General features: G+C 40.8%; 2 protein-coding genes across 5 annotated transcripts in view; both read right to left on the bottom strand.

Annotated features, from left to right (window-relative positions):
* The window catches only part of C1H8orf76 (chromosome 1 C8orf76 homolog), a gene marked incomplete at its 5' end in the record, with an annotated part of 42962 nt that extends 14999 nt beyond the window's left edge, over window positions 1–27963 (bottom strand). Inside the window, one exon of the mRNA XM_014870139.2 lies at window positions 27665–27963. Coding sequence (XP_014725625.2) covers window positions 27665–27963 — 299 coding nt within the window. The remainder of the gene's footprint in view (window positions 1–27664) is intronic.
* On the bottom strand, window positions 257–27735 carry ZHX1 (zinc fingers and homeoboxes 1). 4 transcript variants are annotated; one of them, XM_088178956.1, is made up of 4 exons: window positions 27665–27704; window positions 26734–26839; window positions 7512–10909; window positions 257–1082 (listed from the first exon to the last, which is right to left on the bottom strand). In XM_088178956.1, the coding sequence occupies exon 3, from the start codon at window positions 10672–10674 to the stop codon at window positions 8050–8052; it is 2625 nt and encodes an 874-aa protein (XP_088035082.1). In that variant the 5' UTR covers window positions 10675–10909; window positions 26734–26839; window positions 27665–27704; the 3' UTR covers window positions 257–1082; window positions 7512–8049. The 4 variants fall into 4 exon arrangements, with proteins under 4 accessions (XP_088035082.1, XP_088035084.1, XP_088035088.1 ...); XM_088178958.1 differs by lacking the exon at window positions 27665–27704 and adding an exon at window positions 26938–26956; XM_088178962.1 differs by lacking the exon at window positions 26734–26839 and having other exon boundaries at window positions 27665–27735.
* Window positions 27964–27977: the final 14 nt, after the last annotated feature.

Raw genomic sequence — 27977 nt, forward strand, 5'->3', positions numbered from 1 at the left:
TGCTGACATGGCAGAGCAGCTCAGCAGCAGCAGCTGTACTGATTCACACGTGAAGCTGACCTCACACTGGCTGTTCTGCCAACTCTTTTCTCCAAATTCAGTGCATCTGAGGAATGGTGAAATTCCATTTCGTGTAACAGGGAAAATGATATTTGAGAAGATCTGGTTTGTGACATTTTCATACAGACGTGATTCCCGATTTCTACACCACCTCTTAAAACCACACACACTCAGTAAGGAGACATTTATTCCATTATTTCTGTTTTCAAATTTTTGGTACAAAGTTTATTTTCAGAAGTTCTCACATGATCCTTTCTTCTACCAGCGTCTTTAGGATTTTTCTATCTCTGATTTATTTTCTTTATCTGTTGAAGCAAAAGCAGTAATTGCTACAGAAAGAAATAATGGCAATATTACAAATATTTTACAGCAGCATCCATTCGTTTCTTTGCCTCAAAAAAATAACAAAAATAAATCCAAAGACAAGGTCCATACAGCCACAAAGGCTTAGGTTTGTAATATCCAGAAGTATGCTGCGTTCCCATATACGAGTTGTACAAGTCCAGCACAACTTTCCAAGTTTGTGCAGAGCCTGATAAATAAGACACAGAAATATCAGTTACATTATACTGTTTCTAAGAACTTTTACTCTGTAAAATGTTTGGTCACTCAAAGCTATAAGCTTAATCACATATCAAAGAACACAGGCAATAAAGCCCATCTTACTAAAACATATAGTATTAGGCCAAACAAAATATAAGAGGACAAAATCTAGTGGTCACTGAAGCCTCTTCAGAAAAGGTCTAAAACAGAATGTTTCCATCATGTATCAGAATAAAAACCTACTGTATTAAAATTTGATTTTACAAGCTGTCTTTTAATCAGTCTTCTATTTACAGTGCAGAACTGCCAACTGCAGTAGTTTAACTTTGGCACAACACTAAGTTCCAATCCTTTTGAGTATTCAAGTCCTGTGTGTGTCCAAAAATTTTCTTGGTTTCACGAAAGATTAGGCCCATTCACAGTTAACCAGTTATCTTGAAATTTTTCAAGAATTGCTTCCCCTTCACCACACTGGGCAGCTACAAAGGAAAGACATTGTAAGCTATTGCATCATTCAAAAGAAACTCTTCATTCTGAACAGTGACAGTATTGTTGCTTCCTTTAATATCACGTACACCAGACAGATCACACAGACGGCTACATACTGGACACCTTTCTAAAAACCTTGCTGGTCGTTAGTGAATCATCTTCTTCATACTCCAAATACATAACAATGCATTAACTTAATTTCATTTCACATGTCAAACAGGACATTTAAATATATTGCAATATATTATAGAAAATTGCAAAGCGCCATCATTTCTGTAAACGAGACTGACACCTGTTAACTCTCCTGTGCACATGAAGAGCAGTACCTAGTGCCACATTTTCTATACAATATAAAGCCTTCCCAGGTAGGGCAACTCATTTTAGTGCATTTCTGTACAGACTGTAAGCATACATGCAGATAGCCAACTATGCAGGGTTGGAAATACTTTTGTAAGCTGAAACTGGAAGATGGAACATTCTGAAATCACAGCGGAGCTCTTGTGGTTGATCATTTCATAGCATAGATGAGGACCTGACTCTTCTGTCATTCTAGCAGATTCTTTAGGGACAGTTTTATGATAGGTATCTAGTATTGAGTAAGTATAAGGAAATACTTTCATCAACTGGGACACAAATATTATGTGTCCTAACACATTCTAGGTTATGCACAGTCCAATGTTCACACAGTAACCTTATCTCTAAAATACTTGAGAAAACCCAAAGCATTTTTATGCCACAGTATTATAACCAAGAATCAGTTACTTTATCCACCACTGTAGTGCTGCTCTAAAGAAAAGAAAGAAAACCAAAGGCCTCATTTCCCAACAAGCATGAACTTGGAAGCAGAGGTCAGTACCATTTCTAACCACAACCACAACCTAAAGATCAGTGCTGCAATCCAGCCAGAAGATCTCTCCCTGTAATGTCAGATGTCTGCAGTGTCAGCAGCTGCCTGCAAGTCAGGTTAAGTCAATGGAGCTGGGGTGCAGTTCCTCTGAGTGACTCCAGGCATGCAGGATGAACAGGTTTGCATTCCCTGCTGTGCTGACTACCTGCAGTGTCTTGCCCCAGTGCAGACATCAACATGCATCAGACAAATCCCACCTTAATTCATGAAAAGTGCTACAGGATGCTCAGTTATCCCTCTACATTTTATAATGTGTGAGTTGGTTTTGTTATGACTGTTCACTGAAAAGGTGCAGATGCTCTTCACTGCAGAAGGAGAAAAATCCCCAAGAACTCCAATCATTAAACTTGGAAATACTGGCTATAACCGACCTGTGCTTCAAAATATCCCTTTTTAGAAGTGGGGAAAAATGCAGAAATTCAAGTTATTGTGTGTTAGTAGCCATTAAGGGGATTTTTCACCTTCTGTTTAAATTCTTATTTCAAAATATATTCCTACAAAATTTTAATACATCAGCAAACCTCAAGTAACTTGACCTGGTAAGTTTGTGTCATGTTTCTTGGTAAATCTACTTATCTTAGGATATCTCAAGCTGGATGGAGAATACAGACGTAACCCAGCACTGTTCAGTGTAGGGAACTGAATCGTCTTCTAGCCCTTTCCATCTTTAAGTTACATCATCATCCAGGTATTATAAACAATTCTTAAAAGTTTTACTGTTCTCTGGTCATTGATACTATCTCTCTATTACTACTCAATGCAAGCAAAATTGTTTTCAAAGAAAAAATAAATTAAATAGCTATATTTCATTGCACTCTATTTTTGTGCCTTCAGGTTTGGGCAGGGATATTTAATACTACAGAAGCTTAAAGATTATCTTCTCTCCTTGGGAGATATGAATATAGACAGGTATTGGACTCAGGTGGAGGACGCAAATTGGTACTACCATATTTACAGAAGCAAATACTGACATCCAGCCTGAATACACAGTACTCCATTAAGTGCAAAAGGAAAAACGCTCCCCACCTTAAACCACAGCCTGGTTACTCAGCAGCCAGATATCAGTTGTCAGAGTTACTGCTGTGCTCTCATTTTAGAGGAAAACAGAGGAGGAGAATGTCTGCATCTTTGGGCTTTCTGGCCAATGGGGACCATGTACAGCCATGAATCACTCTGTATGGGATCCAGAAATCATTTCTTTAATCCGTAGAGGGGAAGGGAGTGCATTTGCCTGCCTCAAGCATTTCTTGGAGAGCAAAAGAAGATCTGCTTTTATTCAAGGTGAGCAAATCATCCATTAGAAAATTATTTCGTGTCATGTGTGGACATTGCATGAGTTTCCCAATAATCAAAGTTACAGTCAGTAACTTTTGAGTTATGAATTATAGTCCATAATGGAATGAAAAAGCAGTTTTCAGCATGGTACCAGATAAGGTTAAAAAAGGGCATGGCCTAATTTGCTATAGTGCATTAGAGATAATACACTAAATTCTAATAATCAGGTACTAAGTATCTTTCCTCTTCTTTGCTTTCAAAGGAAAAGATTTCTATGTGCTAAAAAGGAGTGACTGTAAAAATTTACTTTTTCTGTCAGAACAGAAGGAGTTAAACTTGTTTTGCTTATCAACTTCTAGAAAAGTAAATTCCACAAGGCAGGCAGAAGTCAGAGCCTTCAAAACTTCTGCGTTTTCCCTTCTGTTCACTTCATACAAGCCAGCACTGTTAGTTCATTCAAACCTCCAGGGGAATACAGGCCTGACTTATTTTTTTCCAACATTAACTCTGGGGTCATTGAGAGGTGATACTGGGAAGACAGCACTGTTTAAGATGGAACTGTGCTCTTTCAATGCACTCGGAAGTGAGGATGAAACATGCCATGAAGCAGGACAATACTGTGAAGGTGGATGTTGCCCCTGGTTGTAACACTGCTTTCTGTCTTTTAGCTCTTTTCCCTCTCTATTCTGGCACAGGATTATCTGCATTCTCTCTTTATTCTTTATTCCAGAGACAGCACAACTGGCATCATGAGAGTAGGTAGTCCTGGCAGAAACAGCAGATGAAGAGAAATGTACTAGCTTAGCTCTAAAGGAACTGATGCTCACAACTGAATTCTGACATAGTGGTCCCAACGAAGACTGAGAAATCAGCCACCCAGAGGTAAGATCTAAGCAAGATCAGAGTTTCTTCATCTCAATGTCAGTGATAATCACTGAAGCCTGGCTCATAATAAGTTCATAAAAACCTAAGAGGTGAAGCTCCACAGAAATACAGAAAACATACCACAAGTTCATCTAGACACAGTCCTTACCATGCAGGAAAATCAAAAAAAGTCACATGGACACTTACTCCTGGGCAGATGTATTTTCTTTCCCCTTCCTTTCCTACTTCCAGTATAACTCAGTCCAAATGGCTCCTAAAACACCTTGCAGGTGTGCATAAACTTTAAGAAGGAGCCAGGCTTGCAGGGATGCACTGCTGATAAGCACAGAGGTGCTCAGAATCATAATAAATTAAGACACTTGCTTATGTGCTTAAGTTCAGGGGGTTTCCTGGATGTGACTGGTAGAATGAGAAGGTGCCATATCCTTTCCGCCCACCAGGCCATTTCTGTTCCTCTCAGTGACAGTGTACAGTGTGTACAGTGCCCACAGCAGCCTAAGGGTGGCTGAGATGAATCTGGGCTAAACCACTGTTACCAGTAGCTTTGAGTTCCCACCAGCCATGACCATAAATCACAGATACAACTGACCACAGCACTTTCCAATGCTTCCCCTGTCAGTCCTGATGCAGGAAGCCTCTGAAAGGAGTTTGCCTCTCTCCCAGTATGCAGTGCAAATGTACACATGCTGTAAACATGAAACAGACTGGTAATTAATGGACTCTGTTCAAACTGAAATAACAGTCAGACCATGGGCAAAAATGAATGCATACAACTTCTGTCTTCAGGCTGAACCCACCCAGATTTTCCTCATCCTTGGCACAACTGAAAGGCTTAAAATATTCATGTAGCCCAACATGCTATGTGTAGACTCTGCATCTCCCATTAGCTGATCCACAGAATATGATTTAATTTAAATTTTATGTTCTGCAAAAAATTTTCTCATTAGGCTGTAAATACTGGTATAACCAGTGGAATACATGGAACTCTAATTTACAACAACCGAAAATCTGGCACAGTATGCATCAGCTACTGTCTCTGACCATTCTACTGAAAGGAGATCTCCAATACAACTATATTTAGTCTGATAAACAATGTATTTCCTCTTCCTGTGTTTTTCAGACCAGATGTGCTAAGGCCTACCATTGTAGGTGAGTGTTAGACCACTGCCAAAGTGGAAAATATTCCAGTTTAATCATGTAATTAATTTGGATCTTTGTATTTCCCCCCATTTTTAAAAGAAAGAATTCCTAGCTAACCTAAATAAGTCTCTGATAACAAAAATGGAGATATTTATTTGGACAGACTGCTTGGTTGCTTTGGGTTTTTGGGGTTTTTTTTAAGAAAATTAATTCTGGGTCAACTTCAAGGATTAAGCCAACTCCAGATTTTTCTTGCTAGAGGCATATTCCCAAGGATTTGGTTTAATATTTTTGGAAACTTAAAAATAGCATATTTTCTTTCTAGCTTTGTTCTTTCCTACTCAGCAAGCAGAGATTTTTGACCCTGTATTCCCAACAGAGCTTGAAACTAGCATGAGTCTTGTATCTGCTGGCATCTACAACAGCACACTATTACTATCATCCACACAATTACCACACAAATGAGAATCCCTCCCAACCCCATGCTGAAAAGGCCAGATCTTGATCTCTCTCGTACCACTGCACATGCAGAGTCACAAACACTCTCGTGCAATATGCTGACAAACATGGGTTTGCTTCTGCCCCACTCCAAAGTTAAATTGAGGGATTCCTGGTTATTCCTCTCTAGCAATGCTAGCCACTGTGTCTCACCAACTTGAGCCTTGGATGCCAGGGAATAGTTTCATCATCCAATACATGACATACACCCTAAGCTATTGCCTTTTTCTCTCCAATAATCTTAAAACAGTCAGAAGAGCTCACCCAGTAAATGGCTTTCATATGAAACATCCTCCTGCAGTGTAGGGAGCTTATTCAATCTGTGAGCAAAAGGGCAGCTACAAGAGTCCAGAGAGGAAGATCTGGGAGGTTAACAATATTTTTTGTCAGACACTATTCCCTTTCTTATTTTAGCCTGGGCTTCACCCACAATCAGATATGAAAACCAGATCTAACAGGGACTCCTCTGCTTCAGAAAATCATGACTAAAAGGGCTTTCTTGGGTTTTTTTGACAGTTATCACAGTCCAGAAGAAAGACTAATTCTAAAATTCTAGAATAGGTTCTTGAAGATGGGGAGACATTAGGTTCCATTTTCTCTGCACTAATCTGTCCTCATTAGTCATCAGATGCAGAAGCCTACAGAGAAGATGCTGACAGATGTGCAAAAGGAGATTGCTAGTATTCGTTCCATTAGTGCCAATGTAAAAGCAGGCAATGCTGGTGACAGCAACACCAATTCATCACCCTCTTTTGACATCTAAATATAAAGTAACTTATCCCTAAAAATGCAGGCTGGCAGTAGTAAGAATACAAAGTAGTCTTCCTCAGAGTATCAGTTCTCTAGGATGCCAAACATCCACCTAAACTAATTTGTGTGAATTTGGCCCATTGTTCTTAAGTTGCTAATTCAAACTGCACTATGGCTTCATGGTATTGACACCAAATAGCTCTTTTTTTTTCTATTTTATATACACTTATTTAAGATGGGAATGTTTTATATCAGATTAAACTACTTCTGGAGTTCAGTTCAGGTAGATCAACCTCCCTCCAGAAATAAGTGTGTTCACCCACCCAGCAGTCCTAGGAGCAATCAGCACAATGTTGAGTTCAATTAGGATGTTTTACAGGTAAACCTGCACACAAATCACTTGACTGAGCTATCACTGAAGAACAATTCAACACTATCATGTTTGTAATTACTAAGCATCTAAAAGCCATATAACTTCATTTTGTTTGTGAATTAAACATCATGTCATTGCCACAACTTACTTGAAAACCTTTCTTACTAGCACCAAAATATGCTTTTCATCTCTTTATCTGTGTATTCTTACAAACCCCTAAGCAACTCTAAACTTTTAGGCAGTTTTTGTCTTATGTTAACCTTAAAACTCAGTGTCAGATTTCAAGAAATTATTATTTTTTGCTAGAAATATAGATACTTCTTATACCATTTCCAACAAAGGAAAGAATGCACAAGGTAGAAATGAGTGTTACTATTAACTGCATCAAGTCTGTCAGGCATTTAAATTAGCTTGATGTGGGATACACTGATTAACTGTAACAAAAAGCATCTTCTAGCATTGGACTCATTCAGTTAGCTCATAATTATCAACAAGGAACATTTCAGTCCAAGTTCTGTAAACCCAAAACACTCCGAAGATATGCAAAAGGTGCAGATATCACCTTATTTTCTTAAACCAATCAATCCTCACCCCTAGGTTCATTGGTTCCTTTTGTCACACTTTTCCCCTTCTCTTTTGTTTTCAACGCTTTCCTTAAGAAATAACCCAAGCCTTGAAACCTTTCAGATGAAGTGATGTTTGCAAAAAGACATCTAATATTTTTGTGTTTTCCTCCTTCACACGCAGGCAATGTTCTCTTACAGCAACAACAAAAAAAAGTGTCTGTGTTTTTTGGAATTAAACAACATAAGGCAATTAAATATTGAGAAGCAGTCAAGTGTATGATGAACATGAACCTTCCCATCAGTAGTGTGGAAAAGGAGGAGCTGAATTTGATCTGATTTGTAACCCCCTGTCCCAGGCCAGGCACGAGGATGTTCATCTCTTGTAGCAACAAAGCAAACAGTTCTTGCCTGCACAGGTAGCATCTTGCCCATGTACTCTTAGGTGGAAGGAAGATGCTAAGCAGCTGCTTGCTAAACTGAAGGCCATGAAAAATCATTTGGCTCTTCACTGTAACATCAAACCTAATTCATAGGTTTTTGGCCCCCAAATTCCAAATTGTACATCAGTCTGTTTTTGAAAGTTTACGTTTAACATGTCTGGGGGGTTCCCAAGTATCACTATCATCTGTTTCTTCCTCATCCTCCTGATCATCCAGCATTTCTTCTTCCTCCTCATTCTCATCAAACAGCTCTATTCCAAGTTCTAATCTTCTTTGCCTTTCTGCAAACCATTCTCTGACCTGCTCATATCCCATGTGAGATTTGGCTACCAGTTCATCAAGGTCTTGCTCATTAAGGAATTTGTGCTTCATATAATAGTCCTTCAGGATTGCTGTTCCAGTTTTAAATTTTATGACAGACACACCTCTGTCCCAGCAATTTAACCTCTTGCTTCCCCGAGGCCTCCCTCGAGGCCTCCCTCTCCCCCTCCCTTTTGGTCTTCCTCTCCCTCTCTTCCTTGCAAAGCCTTGGCCATTCAGACTGTTTGCACTGGCACTCTGGTAATAGTAATACCATTTCAATCCACCATTTTTCCAGGCATAGCGAGTATCTCCAAACCAGCTCACAATTTCTGATCTTGGAAGCCCAGTTTCTTCTGCCAGCTTGTTGTATTCTTGTGGAGATGGCCACTGAGTACGGACAAAGGAACTTTTGAGCATGTGCAACTGCTCTGGTGATTTTTTGCCTATTTTGCTTGAAGTGGCACACCCTGATTTTGCTCCTGCTGCTCCATCTCCCACAGATGTTTCTCCAGACTCGTCTTTTGAGCTGCCAGCATTGCTTTCATTTATGTCAGCTCCCTCTTCCTTCAAGACATTTGATTTCCTTTTTTCTGCAAACCAGGCATCAATCTCTCTCCTGGTCAGTTTTGTTTGGGCTCTTAACCTATTCATCTCTTCCTCAGTAAGGACAGAGTTATTAAGAAAACTTGCTTGGAGGACTTGCAGCTGTTCAGAAGTCTTCTCTTTGAATTTCTGTGGGGTGAAATCAGGAAAAGTACCCCAAGATGACTTGCTCTGTGGAGTGACTCCTGTTGGAGATTCATTCATTTCATCACTTGAATCAATAACAATGGTGGCACATGAATCACTGTTCAGATGAATCCCATGATTATTCTTTGAGTTCCTCTGATTGTAGCGTGTATCACTGAACCACTTTTTGATCTCTCCTTTAGTGAGGCCTGTTATTTTCATAAGTCTAACAATTTCTGAGTCTTGAGGAAACTGGTTTTTAAGGTAGCTGACTTTCAATTCTGCCAGTTGTTCCTTAGTTTTTTTTGCTCGGATGCCGAAGGAGTCAGGATTCATCAGTGTGGATTCATTTTTGATAGGCTGAGGGGCTGGAATTGCAGCTACTTGTTTGGTTTCTGCAATAGGCTGAGCACTGTGAATCTGACTCTTCTGTAACTGTGTCTGGTTTGGGACTCCTGCTACAGTCAAAGCTATTGGGGCTGTTACTGGTAACGTATTTGTACCTGCAACTTGAGTGAGGACAAGTCCTGGCTGACCGACTATTTGGCATGTCTGTAAAATTGAAGGTAAACCATTGCTAGCGGCTGAAATGTGTGCTGGAATAACAGTAATTGTCTGTGGCACAGTATGCACTGTGCCATTAAATTGTTTCCTCCTTGCTTCCTCCACCTCCTCTGGCGTCCAACTCACTCCGTGTTTCAGACGCTGGGCAGAAAACCATATTTTAATCTGCTCTTCTGTGTACTTAGCTTGAGAGGAAAGAACAGTGATTTCTGACATGGTTGGATACGGGAATTTGTTGTAGGTGTTAAGCAAAAGAGGATTGTTATCCAAAGCAGTGTTATAGGCTGGAATGCTATTTACAGGTATTAGTACTTTTGGAATCAGGTTTGAGTTCTGTGGAGCTGTAACAGCTGTTATAACCTGTGCCACTCCAGGCTGAAGCACTGGTGCTGGGGTCACTACTGCAGCAGCCACATCTGCAGCACTGCAAACAACTGAATGGCTTGGTTTTGACTCAGAAACTGACGGTGGGGGGTTTTCTACTGCTTCTTCAGAGTTTGGCTCATTTTCAGTTCCCTTTTCTTCACCAGGAATGTCATCAACTACATTGTGGAAAACCGCAATACGTTTAGCCTCAGATTTGTTTTTCATCATTTTCATGATAGGAGTTTTGCTAATGGAGATCCCTGATGAGGGGACCTCAGAAGAGTCAGCCTGTCCAGCATTTTCTTCTCTAACAAAACTCCCATCAAAAGTGAGATCATTTACTGTCTGTTCAAAGATTGTCTGGTTATTACGTTTCACCATAGTCAATTTAAAATTCTCCTCTCCAGGGTGGTGCTTCAGATTATGTTCTGAGAGGGCATCATATCTTTTGGTAAGGAAATTACATTCTAAACAAACGTAGGATGAATTTAATACTACGTTGGGGTGTTCTGAATCCACATGAAAAGTAAACATATTGAGATCTGGAGTTTGAAAAGTACAGTATTTACACTCATAACCACCTTCTACTTTATTTGTGTTTTTCTTATTGTCTGAATCCACATATTCATGAACATCCTCATCACTTGTTACACTCTCTGCTGTAGGGTTATCTGCTGCCGTGAGCACAGGTGGTCCTTCCTCCAAGTCTGATACCATTTCTAGATCTGGATCCTGCTCATTGGCTAAGACCATGCAGGGTGTTGTTGATTTTCGTTTACTTGCCATGACTGTTACTGTGAGAATTATAACGACTGGTCAGATACAGACTTAGCTTCAAGCTCTTCTTGATTAATAACAGTAATAATAATAATAATAGTAATGGCTTTCGGTACTTCAAGTCAGTTCTTGTAAAGTCTCAACATTTATCCCATTAGCAGCTTTTCTTTCGTAGTGCAATCAGATTAAAAATAGTTGAGGATGAGATGTTGAGACACACTGTTTTAAAGTCCACATCCACCACCTGTAGTAAAGAAGAGACAGTGGAATTAGTTTAATTTAAATAATAACCTTTATTTTGCTACATATTATGTTTAAGGTAATTCAGTCCTTTGGGGTTTAGTGTGCCACTGCTCATCCCCTGAAACCAGCAGACCCATTCCAAGAAGAGATGGTTGGAGCTAAGATAAGAAAGGCAAAATCCAATCCACTTATTACAGACTGAAATTTGTTTCAGTTCCTGTTAATGATGTGAAACAGTGACAGACCTAAACAACAGAATGGTGTAAAGCAGGTAACTTCCTGACTGTTTCCCTTGCTTCAGAAGCCTTTTACTTGGCACAGTGCTGATGTCAGTCTTGCCCGTGGACTGCTTTGCCTAAGCTACGACAACTCGGGACTGTTCTGTGAGCTCAAGTCCTTCCGATCACTAACTTGAGCCCAGTACAACATCTCCACTGCTGCCTCTGTCATGTGAAGTGTACCAGAAAAGGCAAGTTTGGAGTGTTTTTCTATTGCATTATACATGCAAGCACAATCATGTGCAAGGCCTTTCTTCCATCTCTGAAAACAGGCAAAACAATGTCTTTTTAAGGCACTCTGACATACAAATGACAACTATCCTTTCTTCCTAGCTTCCCAAATGTCATTCTCCAATTGAAGACCAGTCCCAAACCAATAAAAGTTGATCGCTAGCACCTGGCAATTAACTAAAATCTGTTTTCATGCCTCTATGCGTTAACAGAGACATGACTGATTGTGTAAATTATAACAGAGAGAAAAAGCATTAAAGACTGATATCCCAAGCAGAAGCCTTAGCTTCACAATTTTTCTTTAGGCAAAAAAGAAAAGTGTTCATCCATAGTTGCCACCCAGTGCTGCTCCATAAGTCCTGTTTTTTAAGCTGTGTGTCACCTTACTGCTTCATAAATATCCTCCTTAAATGTTTTTAACAGTCACCCTCTGCACTACATCTGTGACTACATCCAAAGTGCAGAGCCTCACATGATATGCTTTTTATGCCAAGGATATGGTTACATGGCCTTAAGGACACTGAAAATGCTTAATAAATCTTGGGTAATCATCATTCCAGGATGACAATTATTTAATGGTACTGGAGTAGAAAGATATCCTTCTTCCACAAGTTAATAGTGGCAGTCTGTAAAACTGAGCACAGAAGTGCAAAGATATTTATTTTCATGTATGTACAAAGTACCTATTGCAGGCCACCTCATTTCTCCTTGCAGCAAGAGAACCATGAAGCAAAGCTAAACAGATCCATTTGTCACAGTGTCCCAAGGGACAAGAGGTAGAGCATTATTAACTGTGCTGCTTCTCTGTGGGGCTGGAGGGCTCTTGACAAAAGGGAAGACAACTGCCAAGACAACGTTGAGCAATGCTCTGGGGGAAGAGCTGGGTGGTATTACCTAATGTTTCTGCGATTTTGAGTAAAATTTCAGAAATGGCAGAAATGGCTGTTTTAAAAAGCAGCTTAACAGCTAGTTTTGCTGACTGAAGTTGCATTTTGAGAAGTGATTGTGGTACTCAGTAGTGCCTCATCCCTAGCACAGCACACAGGATCTATACACAGGGCAGTCTGAGTGAACTTAGGTGTCTGCCAAGGGTCCCATTCTGGCATGGCACGGAGCACAAGTGAAAGCAGCATTTGATCTGACAGTATTGAAGAATGCTGAAGGCAAGGCCGGAGATAAGGAATAAAATGGGAAACCTGTTCAACAAATCAATAAATGTTCTTCTCCAGTCTCCTCATGTACCCAGTAGTGTTCACAGTGCCTGTAGGCCAACAGGTCTATGTGCAATTGCAGCACCTGCGGGCATTTAGCTAAATCTGTATCGCATCTCTGCTGTGCTTCAGTTTTGTTTATGGTGCATAGGCAGGTTATTGTGTCCCTCCTCTGTTTACCAAGATAGCAACACATTTCAGGTCTCAGAAAAAGAAAGCTGCATCTGTGCTCTTCTGACTATACTGTGTAAAATGTTTTGGTTTTTTGTTTAAAGGATGCTGTGATGTCAAAACCCTGTTTAATTCATGGCTATGAAGAGCTATGACAGCATTCAGTAAAATCTTAACAAAGTGAGATGCCTGCAACCCTTCCCAGCCTTCTTTCCTCTACAGACTTGGCAGAAACCTCCATTCCCTCCTCCCTGGAGCTAATGTGATTATTCCACCTGTAGCACCCTTTTGACATTTCTCTCAATTTAGCAGTGGATTATGAAAACTCACAGTTGTGTAGTTTATCCAACCAATTATGCATCATCCTTGGAATCTTCATTTCCTCTACAATACCTCTCTTGTTCTGCTTACAGGAGTGTGTGGGACCTTGCAACACAGCTGAACTTCAGTAAGGTCTGCAACATTCTGCACCAGTAGGCCAATGACTCCAACAAAAAATGAAGTAACAGTGTGGTTTTGCCATATCCACCTTTCTAAGAACCTTGTTACAATTCTCGAGGTTCTTACAGACTGGTTTTTAGTAAGTTCTTCCTGTACTGAGCTGGGAATCATCCCTTTAACTGACCTGAGATTCACTATGTGTTCTCTGCTCAAGCATTTCCCTTGGTTAATACTGGGCAATCTTGTGCTTAGCTGTCTCAAGGCCACTGAGACTTCCCTCATATTCCATGAATTCATGAAGGTCATCACTAATGGTTCAGAGAATGCTTTTGCTTGTCCCTTACATACCTTAAGGTCAAGTATGTGACAAAATATTGTGAAAGATTTTCTCTTTTTATCCCTCCTTGTAAATATTGACATTGCATTGTGCAATTTGGTTTCCAATTGAAGAATTCGGGTGTTTATTTTATGCCAAAAGCAGCATTTTTTAGTAAAGGAATCTGAAGAAAAACTTTCAATTATTTACACTGCAATCCCCTTCTGTAATTTCACCTCAGATTTTCACAGAATTGATATTCCTAGCAAATCGGCCCATGAAACACATGTTGTTCTAGGAACATAAACCAGCAAGAGCAGGCTTGCAAGTCCAGAATCTGATATTTTATCTTTCAGCATGCAATTTCTCAGGACACTGTTCTTAAGAAACATGAACAGTTAGCAATCCCAATTAATAATTATATTAATACAGATTTATTCCAGAGTGGAATTCAACATTTAAAGTTGTCTTTATAGCAGATTTGGATGAAGACTTATGTAAGTGTTTTCTAAATGGAGGCAGAAACCTTCTGCCACTTAATTACAATTTGGGAAGGAAAAGACATAGAGCTGACCATAGAAGACAAACATGAAAGAACCTGCTTCCAGAATTTTTTTTCATTCACTTCCTCCTTCCCTCCCCCAAAGAGGAGTAGCTGATGCAGCAAAAAAAGTAAATGAGTTTACAGAAAACATTCACTGTGTGTTCAGGGTGTATGCTTTCTGAAAAGGCATTGCTCCGTGCTTTCTCTATCTTCCATCTAGCATGCAGGGAAAGCCAAAAAAAATCCAACTCCATGTAATGTGATTTTAAGGATATGCAGAGAGTGGCTCAGGAGAAGATGAAGCAATAGAACCTGCTTCTAACTTTTAAATCCACCTAGATTACAAATTGCCTACAACTTCACACAGGAAACGCTGCCTTCTTATAACTCATGACAATATCCAATTGTTGCTCCTCTGTTTAGCCTCCTTCTACTACCATTTTTCAGAGTAGATGTATCTATGTCAGAAACTATTCTGCAGAGCTCAGTATAGGCTAATACACTCTGATCTGTGCTGCCTCTCAGTGAGAAGGGTGAAGGACTTTGTTGCAGTGCCATTTTCTTCAGTTGCTCATTATCTGCAAAGTTCAGAGAGCTTTACTGCTTATGACTCCAAAATAAAGCTGTATCTCTGTTAATTCTGCAATATTCACATTTGATTCCTCTTTTTAAATAAGGCCCAGTACTAACCTAGCATGGGAGTGAAACTTGTCAAACTGATTTCAGCAGAAGCCCTCATGTGTTACAAAGATAAGGCCCACTTAGGGTCCACGCTGCATTAGGACTGGTAATGAGGGAGGCAAGCACCAAAAGCTGTAGTGCCCACGCAGAGCTCCAGGCTGTGCCAACGCCAAACCCGTGATGGAACACTGGAAAGCTGTCACAAAGCCCAGCAGAGGCTGAAGGGAGCCTGCCACAGGACATGTGACTGGACTTCCTCAGTTACTTCCTCTCAGTACTGGTTTTAATGGGTAACATGCAGTTCCATCAAAGTAAATGCCAGAAGCAACTGCTAAATGACCTACATTATCTTTCTCTATTGCACAATTTAGCCCAGGTACCTCTGTGGAGAGCACAGTAACTTCTGTCCCTGTTTTTGGTACAGAAAGCCGTAACCAGGTTTTATATCTGATAATATAAAGCTAAGGACCAAACATCTCCAGTACTTAAAGATCAGGCTGCACTGACCAAGAGGTACCTTTAGCATGAATGGTGCATGTCTCTGCTCCTCAGTCACACACAGGTATTTTTTGTGTGATACAGACACCTTGGCAGCTACACTCACATAGGCAGACCTTTATTTTATTGACTCTGAAGTGTCCAGTTCAAACTGTGAGCACTCAGTACTTTTAATGTCAGACATCTCTGCATGACTGTTTCTGAAAGTGAGTATCAGACTTGTGTAAATGCTTATCATACCAAATAAAATGGCAGCAGAGTCGGGGAATTTTTTCTTAGCATAGTTGCAGCTCTATTTTGTTTTAATTGCTGTGCTGTTATATACAAAACAGAAAGGATGAAGAAATAAATTACTGATAGGAAGAGAAATTTTAATGTGTTCTGCATTGAATAAACATTTAATTCAACCCTCCAAATGCTTCATGTTGGCTTTAAAAAAAGTAGAACAGTAAGAAATTATTAATTTTTAAAACTGTTTATCAAAATGTTTGCCCTTAAAACACCAAAACAAAAGGTTTTATTATCATGGGATTTCCTTCTTCAAAATTAAACAATCTGGCACACATATGACTTCACAAAACACTTCTTTCAACCTCATTCTACCTTTTTTTTTTGTTCTTCCAGATGAAAAATTTCTAGAGACATTCATTTTCCCAGGCCCTAGTCCAGTGCTCCAAGTACAAGACCTTCCTTCAACTTCCTGGAGTTCACGTCCCCTGACACCTCTCAGCTTCTCCAGAGCCCCAAGCTGCAGTCCCACAGATGGTGTCTTCACTAGACAGCCCAACTCACTGCCGAGTCATCGCTGGTGCTGAGCAGGAACCCCCGCGGTTTCGAGGTGACACAGCCCAGCACAGATTGTCTCGCTCTCCTCTCCCCTCCTCCACTGATGCCAAGGAACTGTACGAGCCCTCATCACACTGGAAACCAGATTTCACATTGGCTGCTTTCTGCTTTCATTAATACTTGGCTGTCACCGCTCAAAACGGTACTTCTCAACAGCAAATAAGAGTATTAGTAGCACTCTACTCTTAAAAAGTAGGACTGGGTCTCAGAGCTTCCAGCTCCCAATGTTTTTACAGCTTCTGCTAGGCCAGTGGCATTTGCAGAAGCCCAAGGAGAAGCATCAGGTTAAGAACTACCTTGATGCATGACAGTACAAGAAGCTAGACAGACAGAGAAGGAGAATCCATTAAATAAAGGTGGTTTACAGCAGTCTGCAGATGTGCATGACAGGCATAAAAGCATGATCAAGAGCAGGTGATAAAACATCGTGCAAATTCTACCTTGGATACAAAAAGGTAGTGATACATTATGACTCACAATTCTGCCTTTTTCTTTTTTTTTAACAGTGGAATGCATTTCTCAGACCTCAAGGCCAGATCCTTGCCAAATTTCAAGTTCCTATGTCCAATCCCTGAGGCACAGAGCTGCTCAGAAAAAGAAAGATAATATGGCTTTTTCATGGAGATTGTCTTTCTTCCGCTCCTTGCTTCCCTCCTCACTCTGTTAATTTTACTCTTGAACCACCTAATGTTCCCCTGAATGAACAGAGAATAAAAGCAGCCTCAAGACACAAACAATGTGAGAAATTCTCATTTCAACTATCATAAGAAACTGAAAACAGGGACTTGGAGTGAACTGACCAGGTCACATTAATACACACTGCTATATGCTCCACACATCCACACAGATATGCATACACCAGAACACAGACCCATAATTTAAATAACTTGTAAAGGATCTCAAAATACTTGAAACAAATGTATTAACACAGTGTTTGTATGAACCAGTGTTTTATGAATGAGTAAAAAGCAAGGATTTGGAGTGTCAATTGAAAAGTAAAAAAAATCAGATCTACACAATCCCATGTCAAGATGAAGACTGTAAGGCACATTTTCGAGGTTTCAACCGCTCTTTAGAATCTCCTCTACCACTTGGTCCGCTATGAGCTTTTCCTCAAATGTGCTTGCTCAGAACCTTTCCTGTGTACCTTGGATCCCCTTGCTTGCTTCCCACCCCATGTTCTCCTTAAAACCTCACCCAGTCTTGCAGGTCTGCTTCCACTTTGTGAGAAGGCCAAGGAGTGCAGAGTGCATAAAAAGTCCTTTTTGTTCAATGGCACGTGATTTGCATCTCCAGTTTGCAAAAAATTTTACTTCAGATCTGGTATTTTATAAGGTTCTTTTTAAGGTGCCCCAGAATGTTTCCAGTGTCATATAACAGGTTTACAACTGTAAACTGAATTGCATAAGAACAGACACAACAAAGAATTGACCTACTCCTTATGGGCAGACTACTCCATAGTGGAAAAATGAAGAAGAATTTTATGTTCATGCTTGCAAGTACAGCTGACCTTATAGAAGTTCTCTGTGATGCTATCCTCTGACTTGATCCAAACAATGCTGGTCATGGAACAGCATATTCACAAGACAAAATACAACATTGAACTTCTCCTCTCTGTATTCAGAGTACTTGGTCTAAATGCAAGTTTTCCCAGTGCAGCACTGAATTACTGCCAGGACCAGGGTGAGAATAGCAAGCTCACTCAGGCTTGTCTTTCCTTGCAACACCAACATACTCTACGTCTGCTGCAGATGACTTTAGGGGCATAGTGATAGTGGAGCAACAGCACTTCAGCACTGGCGAGGAATTGTAACCAGTTGTCTGGAGAGTGTAAAAATCTGCTTAGGATTTTTAAGGAATTTCCATCCTTGCAAGTTTTGAAAACTTGGTAAGACCCTGAACAGCTATATCTACCATCACAGGTAACTTTGCTTTGAGCAGGAGGCTGAACTAAACGATCTTCAAAAGTCCCTTCTACTCGAATGTTTCTCCTCAGGATTTTGAAATGCTCGAGCATATAACAAAGAAAAAAGAAGATAGTCCAAGCTGCCTGCATAAACACTCTCTGCAGGTCTCAATTATCTAGTAAAATATCACTGTGTACCAAGTTAACCTTTGTGAAAAGCAAAGCATTTTTATTTGCAACAGTGACGTGACTCCACGCCCCTGCTGAGTACTGTACTGTACTCCTTGGATACTCCCGCTGATTTCTGTGGGAGATAATGTCTTATTCTATGTGTGACAAGACCAATTTCCTCACCCCCCCACCCCATGCCCCCATCATTCATCCACAGAGTAGATAAACATTGTTTACTGCCTATCAGCCCAGTGACAAAAAAGGTAAAAGACAGGGGACTGCAGAGGCTTTCAAGTACAACGTGTGGATTGGAAAGATGAATCTGAAGTACAGTCACTGCAGAAGGCTGAGAGGTGACTGTGTACTCAAGTTACCATGGGGTAATGAAGAGTCAGCAGATCAGAACAAGCATCTGGGCCCATGGCACAGGAACAGGAGGTTTGCAGTTACAGCATTTCACAGGCTCCACAGGCGCTGCTGGGCCTGGTGCCCTGCAGTCCCACGCTGCTCCCAGCTCACCTGAACAAAGGCCTTCAATGCAGCAGCAAAGAATCAACAAGTCTTTCACCAGGCCGGCTCCCTGTTCCACTGTTTCCCAGGCTAATGCCCTAAACTTTGACTGTGAACCTGACCTCTGTGACTTAATCTGTGCCAGACACATGACCCCTCTCGTCACTGCTCTGAGCCCTGGAGAGGACAATCCCCAGTTTGGGAGCCACTGGCTGAGGAAAGCTGGAGGCTGCACCTTTTGCCCTGCTCTGCTGGAGCCGCCTGTCATGTGAGTCACTCCTGCAGGAGAAACACAAACCTCCCATGTTCAGTCCTGGCAGGGAAGTAAGAGAACGGATCACCGAAAACAGACTGCCCTCTTTCACTCTGTGTCTCTCAAGTATAATGGCGGAAAATTAGCACAACATGATTTAAGTGGAAAATACGGAGTTAACCAAAACAGTGTACTTTAATAGCTGTGGAGCTGGCTTTTTTTTTTCATTAGATTTAAACACCATAAGAAAAACTGATTAGTTCTGTTTTAAACTAAATATCCTAGCGTCAAAATCATACTCTCACTGATTTAAATGAGAATGAGCAGTAAAATTTTTAAAGGAATACTGTATGTGTTGATAAAACACATGTAAGAGGTAACAGAAAAGCCTACAAAAACATTACACAGCACAAAACAGCACAGCAGTTTGGGGGGAGGAAGAAGAAGAGAAGAATCAGTATTATGTTTAAACCACCTATTATTTAGCCTGTAAGTTTTAAACAGAAAGATTCTGTTAATTCACATTAATGTTTCAAGAACACACTGAACACATTCCCTCAAAGAAGAAACACCTATCTTATTTACTGACATTAAATCAGACATAATCATTAAGAGCAGCAATTATTGCCAGAAGTTCTGTTCTAATTGTAAACAGCTAAGTTTTTATAAATGGAATAAAAGGACTTAAAAAAAAATCGCTATTATAACGGCTAGTTTTAGTTCATGTCATGACTTTTTTACTTAAAGGCTTTTACTTAAGTTGGAAATTCTCTATGAAAACACTGAATTATTGGCAGTTAACAACTAACCGTATACACAGAAATTCACTTTGTAGACATCTGCACTGAGTGAAGGTAGAAATTATTTCCTGAATGACAGAAGTTCCTGACCCAAACTTTAAAAAGCAGGAGTACATTTTTTCTGTGTAAGATCTCCAATTCGGGCTTAAGGATAAACTCTGCCAGGGCTAAAATCTTAACAGACATGGATATGTCATCATAGAAACAATAAATTTCCTCTAGGGAGTATTAAAAAAGTATAATTATTTATCTCACAAATCAATACGTTAAAAAAAAAGCCATGTTTAAATAAATGTACTCTTAGATATGTTATATATTTACAGTAGTTTAGTAATACAGACATGTTATGCCATTCAGGTGCATTTTAAGCTAAATTTTAATTTTCAATCAAATGTAGTTAGACATAAATTTAGAAAAACAGAAACTAATAATTAACTGAAAAACAAGATATGCATAGTTCACTTTTTCCTAGGAAAATGACAGAAGTAAAAATTAATTATCTGAGTGTATATTGAGATAAAGTAATCCCTGATATAATTTATCCCTTTACAAAAAAACCTCTGCAAACAACCACAATATCAAACAATGAGAAGCACGTGCCATTTACAAAAGTTATCGAAAGCATAAATTCAACTCAAGATCAGGAGAAATCATTTATACCAGGGTTCCCTATGTTCAGATTCAAGCTATGATCAAATCACCTATTTCCATTATTCTGGGTTCCATTTATTAGGACTGGTTTTGAATTAATGCATTAGTTAAATGATATCTGGGGGAGACAGGGAAATACAAAGAGTGGTCAGGAGAGGTAAGACGAACATATCATTATTAAATCAACCAAATCAGAAGAGCCCAGGATATGACTGGGGTGTGGTACCCAAAAGAGAATGTTTGTAAGAGTGTCCAAGTTTAGCATAGAAAATAGGCAGGCCTGGAAACCCCATGGGAATAAGATGCATCTGTTGTTGTAAGCAGCCCCAGCAAAATGTTACTGGTTCACTAGCCTGGGGCAAGCTTTTTCATTTTTTCCTTCTTTTCCTTTTTTACAGCCAAGGACAATATTAGCTTGCTTTTTTTTTTTGTCATCGTCAAGCTGAGGCTGGGTGAGAATATTTTGTGTCTAGACTAATAAATGTTTGTAAGGATTTTGCAAGACTGGTTTATGGGAATAGAATCCTCTTTTTGTTTTTCTGCTGGAAAAAGCAGCATTAAAAACAAATGAGCACCATCATGCATTTGTTTTAAATTGCATATTAGAGCACTGCTATTTTGTGTGCAATCAATACATAATTTGGAAGAAAGATGCTTTTAAAATTCAAAGCTATCCCTGAGCAGCTAAGGTTCTCTTGGAAACTGAAGGAGGAGTCTGAAATTATTGTTCTTTTGTTTGCATTCCCCAGTGGGAAAGGCAGCACACAACTAGAAACCACTGTGCTTTGAGGCTGCACGAATCATTAAGAATAAAGATCAATCCCCCCTCCATTTAAACATTAGATATTAAAACTGAATCTAGGACAAAGGTAAGCTAATCAGACTCCTTTTCAAGCTGTTATTGGGTTAAATATAATATCAGAGATTACATAAATCTTGTCATTCTCTCTACAGAAATTTTAAAAAGATACTTATATTTTGCAAAACACAGTCTGTCTAGACACCAATTACAAGCATCAACTTAATCAGTGGAAATTAGTGATATATGCATGGGCCAAAACCTACATTTTCTTTTTAATATTTGTTTTGGAGGGCGGGGTATCTCAAGATGAAATGGCTGACTGAGCTTTTTATTTCATTGCTTTGGGTGGAAATGACTGAATCTTTCCACACAAAGTAGTGCTGAAGAAGCTGCTCTGGTGCAAAGCAATCTTCAGTCCTAACCCTCCAGTGAGCTCTCACCCTCAGCCTCTCTCTCTCACCAGCTCTCTGCAGCAACAGGGCTTAAACGATGCTGGTGAAAAAGAGGGCTCCTGTTCAGTAATTCAGATAGTAATTACTATCTGTAATTGAGCATTACATATAGAAATAGGATATTTACTCACATAAAGAAGCATATGGCTGCAAATTCTGAACTTAGAACTACCTTGTGTCCATATGCATCTGGCTTAAACTGCGGTCAAAGTATTCCCCACTCTTTGTCAGGGTGTGTGACATCAGAGTATGGTGCTCACACTGTCATCATCCATGCAAATATTAACATACTGGAAAGCTTTCAAAACAAAAGAATCTGAATTTCAGCATGCCACAGTGATGTAGAACTTCCCCCTCTCTGGGTTTTATGTACAATGATTAATATATCTTTCTAAGGATGTGTGTGTGTGATTATTTCTTTACTATGTGTAGAAAAAGTAAACTTCCTTTTCTTCAATACTACTCTTTTCTCCTAACATCTCCCATCTCTTCCCTCCTTTACCCATAAAGAAACAAACAGCTGATATTAGCAAGGCCTCATAGTTTCCCTGGCGGAAACCAGGAAATAGAGAGTTAAAAAAAGAAAAAAAGCTACTTGTCAAGAATCAGAGTTAAAATGAATGGTTTTGGACTGAGAGAACACCCAAAGTTGTAGGCATCTGCCAAAAATCTCACCAAAAGTAGTCTCTTCCATGCTAAATTACTGCTCTTAATGCAATAAAAAAATTAGTTCTCTATTCACCAATAAATTCCTTCAAGAAATTTAAGTAAAATGTATTAAGAAGTCAAATTTTAAAAACACTCATAAGCTATAAGTAGTGAAGCTGTGTGTATTTACATCATATTTAAGCAGATACCTACAATGCCAGGATCTTGTATTGATGTCAATTCCTCAAACTGATCCATGAACAAAAAACCCAAACTCACATGACACTCTAGGTGAATCTTTTGTCAGACCAGATTCCCCTGAGAAGTTTGGAGGACAGAGAGCCATTAAATATTCAACATAGCAAACAAGGCTAAACATTTTGCAGTGCTGAACACTCCAGAAATTCCACTGCATCTACAAATGCATTTTGCCTTGCTGAAAATCCTGCTGGGAAGCAGAAACTCCTGAGCTTTCATGCCTGCTCCATCTACCTCACTCGGCAATTGCTGCCAAGTGCCCAACTCTTCCTGATACAACTTAGACTTGCAGAGCACTCTCAGCTACCACTGATTTGCTGAAGGCATCTGATCCACGTATAAAAAGTCAGTGTCTTTCTACTTCAAAGGTATTCTAAAGATTGACTAGAAATCTGGAGTTTTTGAGGAAGCACACAGCTGTAACTAACATTTTACTTCCACTATTTTATAGTCAAGTAGTTAATAATTGTTTTCCTGACTCCTTCCCCACGGTTTCCCCCTTATTTTTTTTCAGACATACAACATTCCTAGATCTCAACTAACCTAATTATCAAGACAGAGCCTCACATCCATGCACAGAGCCAGTAGGAGAGTTTTAAAATCAACAGCATTTTGACATACTAAGTCTTTCCATTATAACACAGAGAGGGAAATAATAACATTAGTACCATATTTTGTGTTAACTTATTTCATAGCTTTAAGAAAGGCAAGCTTAGAGACCTCCACCAAGATTGCCTTGGACTATACAAACCCCCATCTATGAATTTCTTAGCAACTTTCTAAGCTAAGACAATGTTAAAAAAAATCACAGTCCTAACTTATAACCAATGATTCAAGGCCTAAAATCTCCATGATTACCCAATCCACAGAATTCATTGTGAGCTAACAGCTATTTTCCATCTAATAAATGTGGTTCGAAGATGCTCTGAAGATTCAGAATGCTGAACATGTGGAGCTGTTACCATAACCATTAGAAAGTTCAAAAGCTCATTTCTGTCCTTCTGTCTGCTGAGGTGAATTTGGCGCTCACAGAACTACGCTGGCTTTGCCAAGCAGTGAGGGCTGGCGTTACACACGCCTCATTACACAGTTCTGTCTGCCCACTCTAAAAAAAACTGTCAGCCCTCAAGTCTTGCTTGAGCAATGGTTTCAAATTGTGGGTCTCCTCAAAGCATGTGAAGTTCCTCCAAATCCTAATGAGACCATTAGACAAGGAAGGTGAGCAGCATATTGCAAAACACCACCAGAGAAGGCCAAGTTGCATGGAGTGAACCTAGAATTCCAAAGTCACTTTCTTAAATGGCTCTACACATGATGTGGAACCTGTTCTTTTGAAGTAGAATACATAAAGTTCCTTTAGACCTGTCAGGCACAAGCAGAGGTTATGCTAAAGAATGTTTACAACATCAAGTTCTTTGCTACCTTTTAGATCTTTCAAGAAGTGCAAACAGTAGCATATTGAAAGTCCTTTACAATTTTTCCTGAAGGTTCTCCAATCACACTACATCTGCTCCTCCTTTAGTCGGCAGCAATTTTCATGTCTTCTGTGCTTTAGCATGTCAATGTGTCTTACAATTTTAATGATATAATAAATGTAGGCTACATTCTTCCCCTTTAGATTATACTCTTCTAAAGTGAATTATACTGAACTTAACATTTACTATGATCTCAAAGCTCTTAAGGATAAAAGAGTGGTACACACCTTCTAACAAGTGACAATAGCCAACTCCTGCTCAATTTGGGCTGATCTCTGAAGCTGGTTAGAAAGGATCCACTAATACTTTTTAAGAAATACATTACAGTTCACTGAACTCTGAAGGATATGAAAAAGACCTCAGTGGACCCCCTGAAGTTCCATCCAGTTCCTTGACAGAAAGACCACAGAACTAGAAATGAACCAAGTGCAAGTGGTGTAAGGCACAGAATTATAAAATGCCATCTGGTTGGTACAGGATAAGGAAAAGTATCATTTTGGTGGGTTCCACCTCCACAGAAAAAGAAAGACCTGTTTATGCAGCAAAATGGTTTGACTATTTGGGAAAGTCCTCAACTAGCCATGAAAAATTTAAAAAAGGAAAAAAAAAGGGAAAAGAGAGAAAGATGAGAAAAGATGAATAGAAATAAAATAATAGAAGACAGTACATTTGTATTAATAGAACTAATAATGCTGAAAACTTAAGTTGTCACATCCCTTTAATGCCTAATTTGACAATATTAGAAAGTTAAATAATAACAGAAAATTTTATTCTTAGAGGTGTATATTCAGCAAAGGTGACACTACTGACAGGTAGTGGGGAGCTAGACAAGTAGAATGCTACACTCACTATTGCTGCCTATTTAGGAAATAGGAAGCAAACAAAAGGGAAAATGGGACTAAAATGAAAATTGCATCACTTGTTTACAAGTCCCTGACAACTCAGAAGCAAACCATCTTGGACATTTATGGATCAATGACCCTGCATCTAAAGCACAAGGAGAGGGAATATTGACCATTTATACACAGAAGAGAACAGCATGTCCATGCACTCAGCTAAAAATGTTCAGAATACTCCCTCACGCCATGACCCCAAAACTGTTATCACACAGTATTTTAACACATTGATCATTCTGAAAATTTTACAGCAAGCTCAGGGTTTATAAAAATTAGAAAACATAAAAATACTGGATTTGATACCATGAAATCTTTACTAGACCTCAGCTTTATAGGCAAAGAGAAACTGATCACCAAAATAAAGATTAGCCATAGCTTAGCTACAAGGGATTGTGCCTCGGTTGTATTTATTATTCACAAACAAAAAAGTCCATGGTTTATGTGGTTTAAAAGTTCCAGCTCCGTAAAGCTGCAAAAAATCCTGAACTCAGGACGTAAGAATCTGATTTCAAAGATGATGTTTTTTCAAATAAGACTCTTCTAAAGTTACATACAAACAAATGGGTCACCAATCACAACTAGATGAAAGTTAACCCAAAATTTTTCCTCAGACTACATATAAACAAATGGTGGGAAACCCACGGAAAGTCCCAGTGACAGCAGTAAGCTTAACTGAAATGCTACAGACGGCCCAGTGAAGCAAAAGACACAAGAAACTGCCTTCTGAGTATATCAGGAACAAAAGGAATCCTAGCAATATTACAAAGTCCATTATTTGATAGAAATTCTTCAGTGTGGAGAGTCTACGGAAGAGAGAACTGTTTAACACATAGCTCTAAGTCTCCAACAGCAAGCATTGTGGCAAACTTTGTGATAAATATTGTTTATTCTGTAATAAACAACAGTTATAAACAAACCCAATTAAGGCTAGATATCAGGACACTGGATCCAGGTAATGCACTCACATCAAGAGAGGTGTTGCAAGAGAGGTAATAATCCAGAACACATCCATAAGAAATATTAGGAAAGTAGAAAAGTAAGCCTCACAAAGGAAAGCTCTACCTCAAAGTACTATGTTTTCCCAAGACAAGTTTGGGGACAATCATAATAAACATACACATTATCCAAATTTGACAGCAGAAGGCTTTTCAGTCTTTTCAGCCAAGATACAAGAACCACTAGCCTAAATTTAAAAGCAAATAATTTCAGTTATACAAAATGGCATCTACTTCTAATCCGCTCAGGGGAATTCATTTAACACCATCAGTGGAATTGACTGCCTTGCTGGTAATGTTTGAAGTAACAAAAGGGTTTCTAAATTATGCATTTTTGCTCCAAGAGGTCTTAATTCAGGGCAGTCCTCTGGTCTACATCACACAGGTTGTTTTAAACAGGGTTTCTGTAAGTACTTACAAGCTTTCTTTTTTTTGGCATGAAATCCTTCTGAATAAAAACAAAAAAACAAGACCGCTGGTGAAAACCAACAGCACAGCTCTTAAAATTCTCCTCTCATTCCTACATTTGAGGAAATATTTGTTTTCATGCACCAAGTTTCATAGCAAAATCCACTTTTTATTTACACAATGTTTATATGCACTTGGAAATGCTCAATATCCTCCTTGTATATGCCTTATTTTTAAAATAAGTGGCACCTATACCAGCTTACAGACTGAGACATCTCAGCCTTTGCTATTTTATGTGACACTTTGTACACAGTAAACTTCCTCATCTTTCCATTAACTATTCAAGCTACCAAGCAGCTCAGAAATAAAGTGCAAGTACCTACCAGATAACATTCACTATTGCAGATACTCTGAGTCCTTTCAGAGATCCAGAACTGCCTCAATTACATGGTTTATCGAAGTTGGTGTTGGTTTCCAGTGCTGCACATCCTGGTATAGGGGAGAGCTGAGCATCAGAACGCACCACAAAACCCAGGCACCCTCAGAGGCGTAAACCAGACATCTTCCCCAACTTTGCCTGCACATACACTGTACTGCTTCTTCTCGCTCGCCCCCGCACCGCAACGCCACGGGATGCAAGATAACTCTGGAGCCAGAACTTCATGGCTCGCTGCCTGCCGTCAGTCTGTCCGTCCGTCCGTCCGCCTGAACGCCAGCGGTGACAGCGGGCAGGAACTCGCCGGCTCCTTTGAGCGCATCGGGATTGAACTTCTCGATTCTCCTTTCTGACTGACGAGTCAGACGGATTTTCCTCCGCCCGGAGGCGAGCAAAGCCCCGTGAAGGCTCCCGGCACGGGGCGGAGGAAGAAGAAAAGGGAAAGGAGCCCGTCCTCGGAGGGGTTTGACCCCGCTGCGGGCCGGGTCGGGGGTCACGCACACTCCGCTTCCAAAGGATGCCACGGCTCTGCCTGCGCTCTGCCTCCCCCTGCCCGCCCGGAGCCCGCCGCCCCCGACGGGCGATGACCCCCGGCCGCGGGGGCAGCGCCGCCGCCAGACAATGGGGAGGCGGGCGGGGCGCGGCCGCCCCACCGCGCCCACCCCGCGGGCTCCGTCCCCGTCGGGCCTGGCCCGCCCGCCCCCGCTGGCCGGGAGCCGCCCCCGCCCCGGGGCGGCAGCGCTGTCCCGTCTCTACCGGAGGAGAGCGCCCGGCCCGCTCCCGGGGGAAGCGGGGGCGGGCGCAGGGCGCGCCTCCCCGGGCAGCGGGGTCGCCCTCCCGCCTCCTGGCGCCGAGAGCCCCCCTCAGCGAGTCCCTACCTGCCGGCGCCGCTCCGCCTCGCCCCCGCAGCCCGCGCCGCCGCCCGCCCGCCGCCTGCGCTCACGGCCGCGCCGCCATCTTGCGCTTCACAAACTACTGCACTTCTTTCGGGGCGGGGGGGCGGCGGATGGGCCGGGAGCTCCCAACGCCGCGGCCGCCCGCGCCCTCGCCTCGCCCCGCGGCGCCCACTCGCATCCTCCCGGCGCGCTGCTGCCCCGGGGCGAGAGCGCGGCGAGCGCGGACAGCGCGGCCGCTGCCTCGGCCGCCCTGGCAGCGAGCGGGGGCGGAGCCGCTCCCGCCGCCCCGCCCGTC

Source organism: Sturnus vulgaris, chromosome 1 (assembly GCF_052056855.1).
Source record: "Sturnus vulgaris isolate bStuVul1 chromosome 1, bStuVul1.hap1, whole genome shotgun sequence".
Lineage (NCBI taxonomy): Eukaryota > Metazoa > Chordata > Aves > Passeriformes > Sturnidae > Sturnus > Sturnus vulgaris.

Bases quoted from the DNA above. Each gene is read 5' to 3' on its own strand.
- ZHX1 (XM_088178962.1), bottom strand. From the start codon at position 10,674: ATGGCAAGTAAACGAAAATCAACAACACCCTGCATGGTCTTAGCCAAT.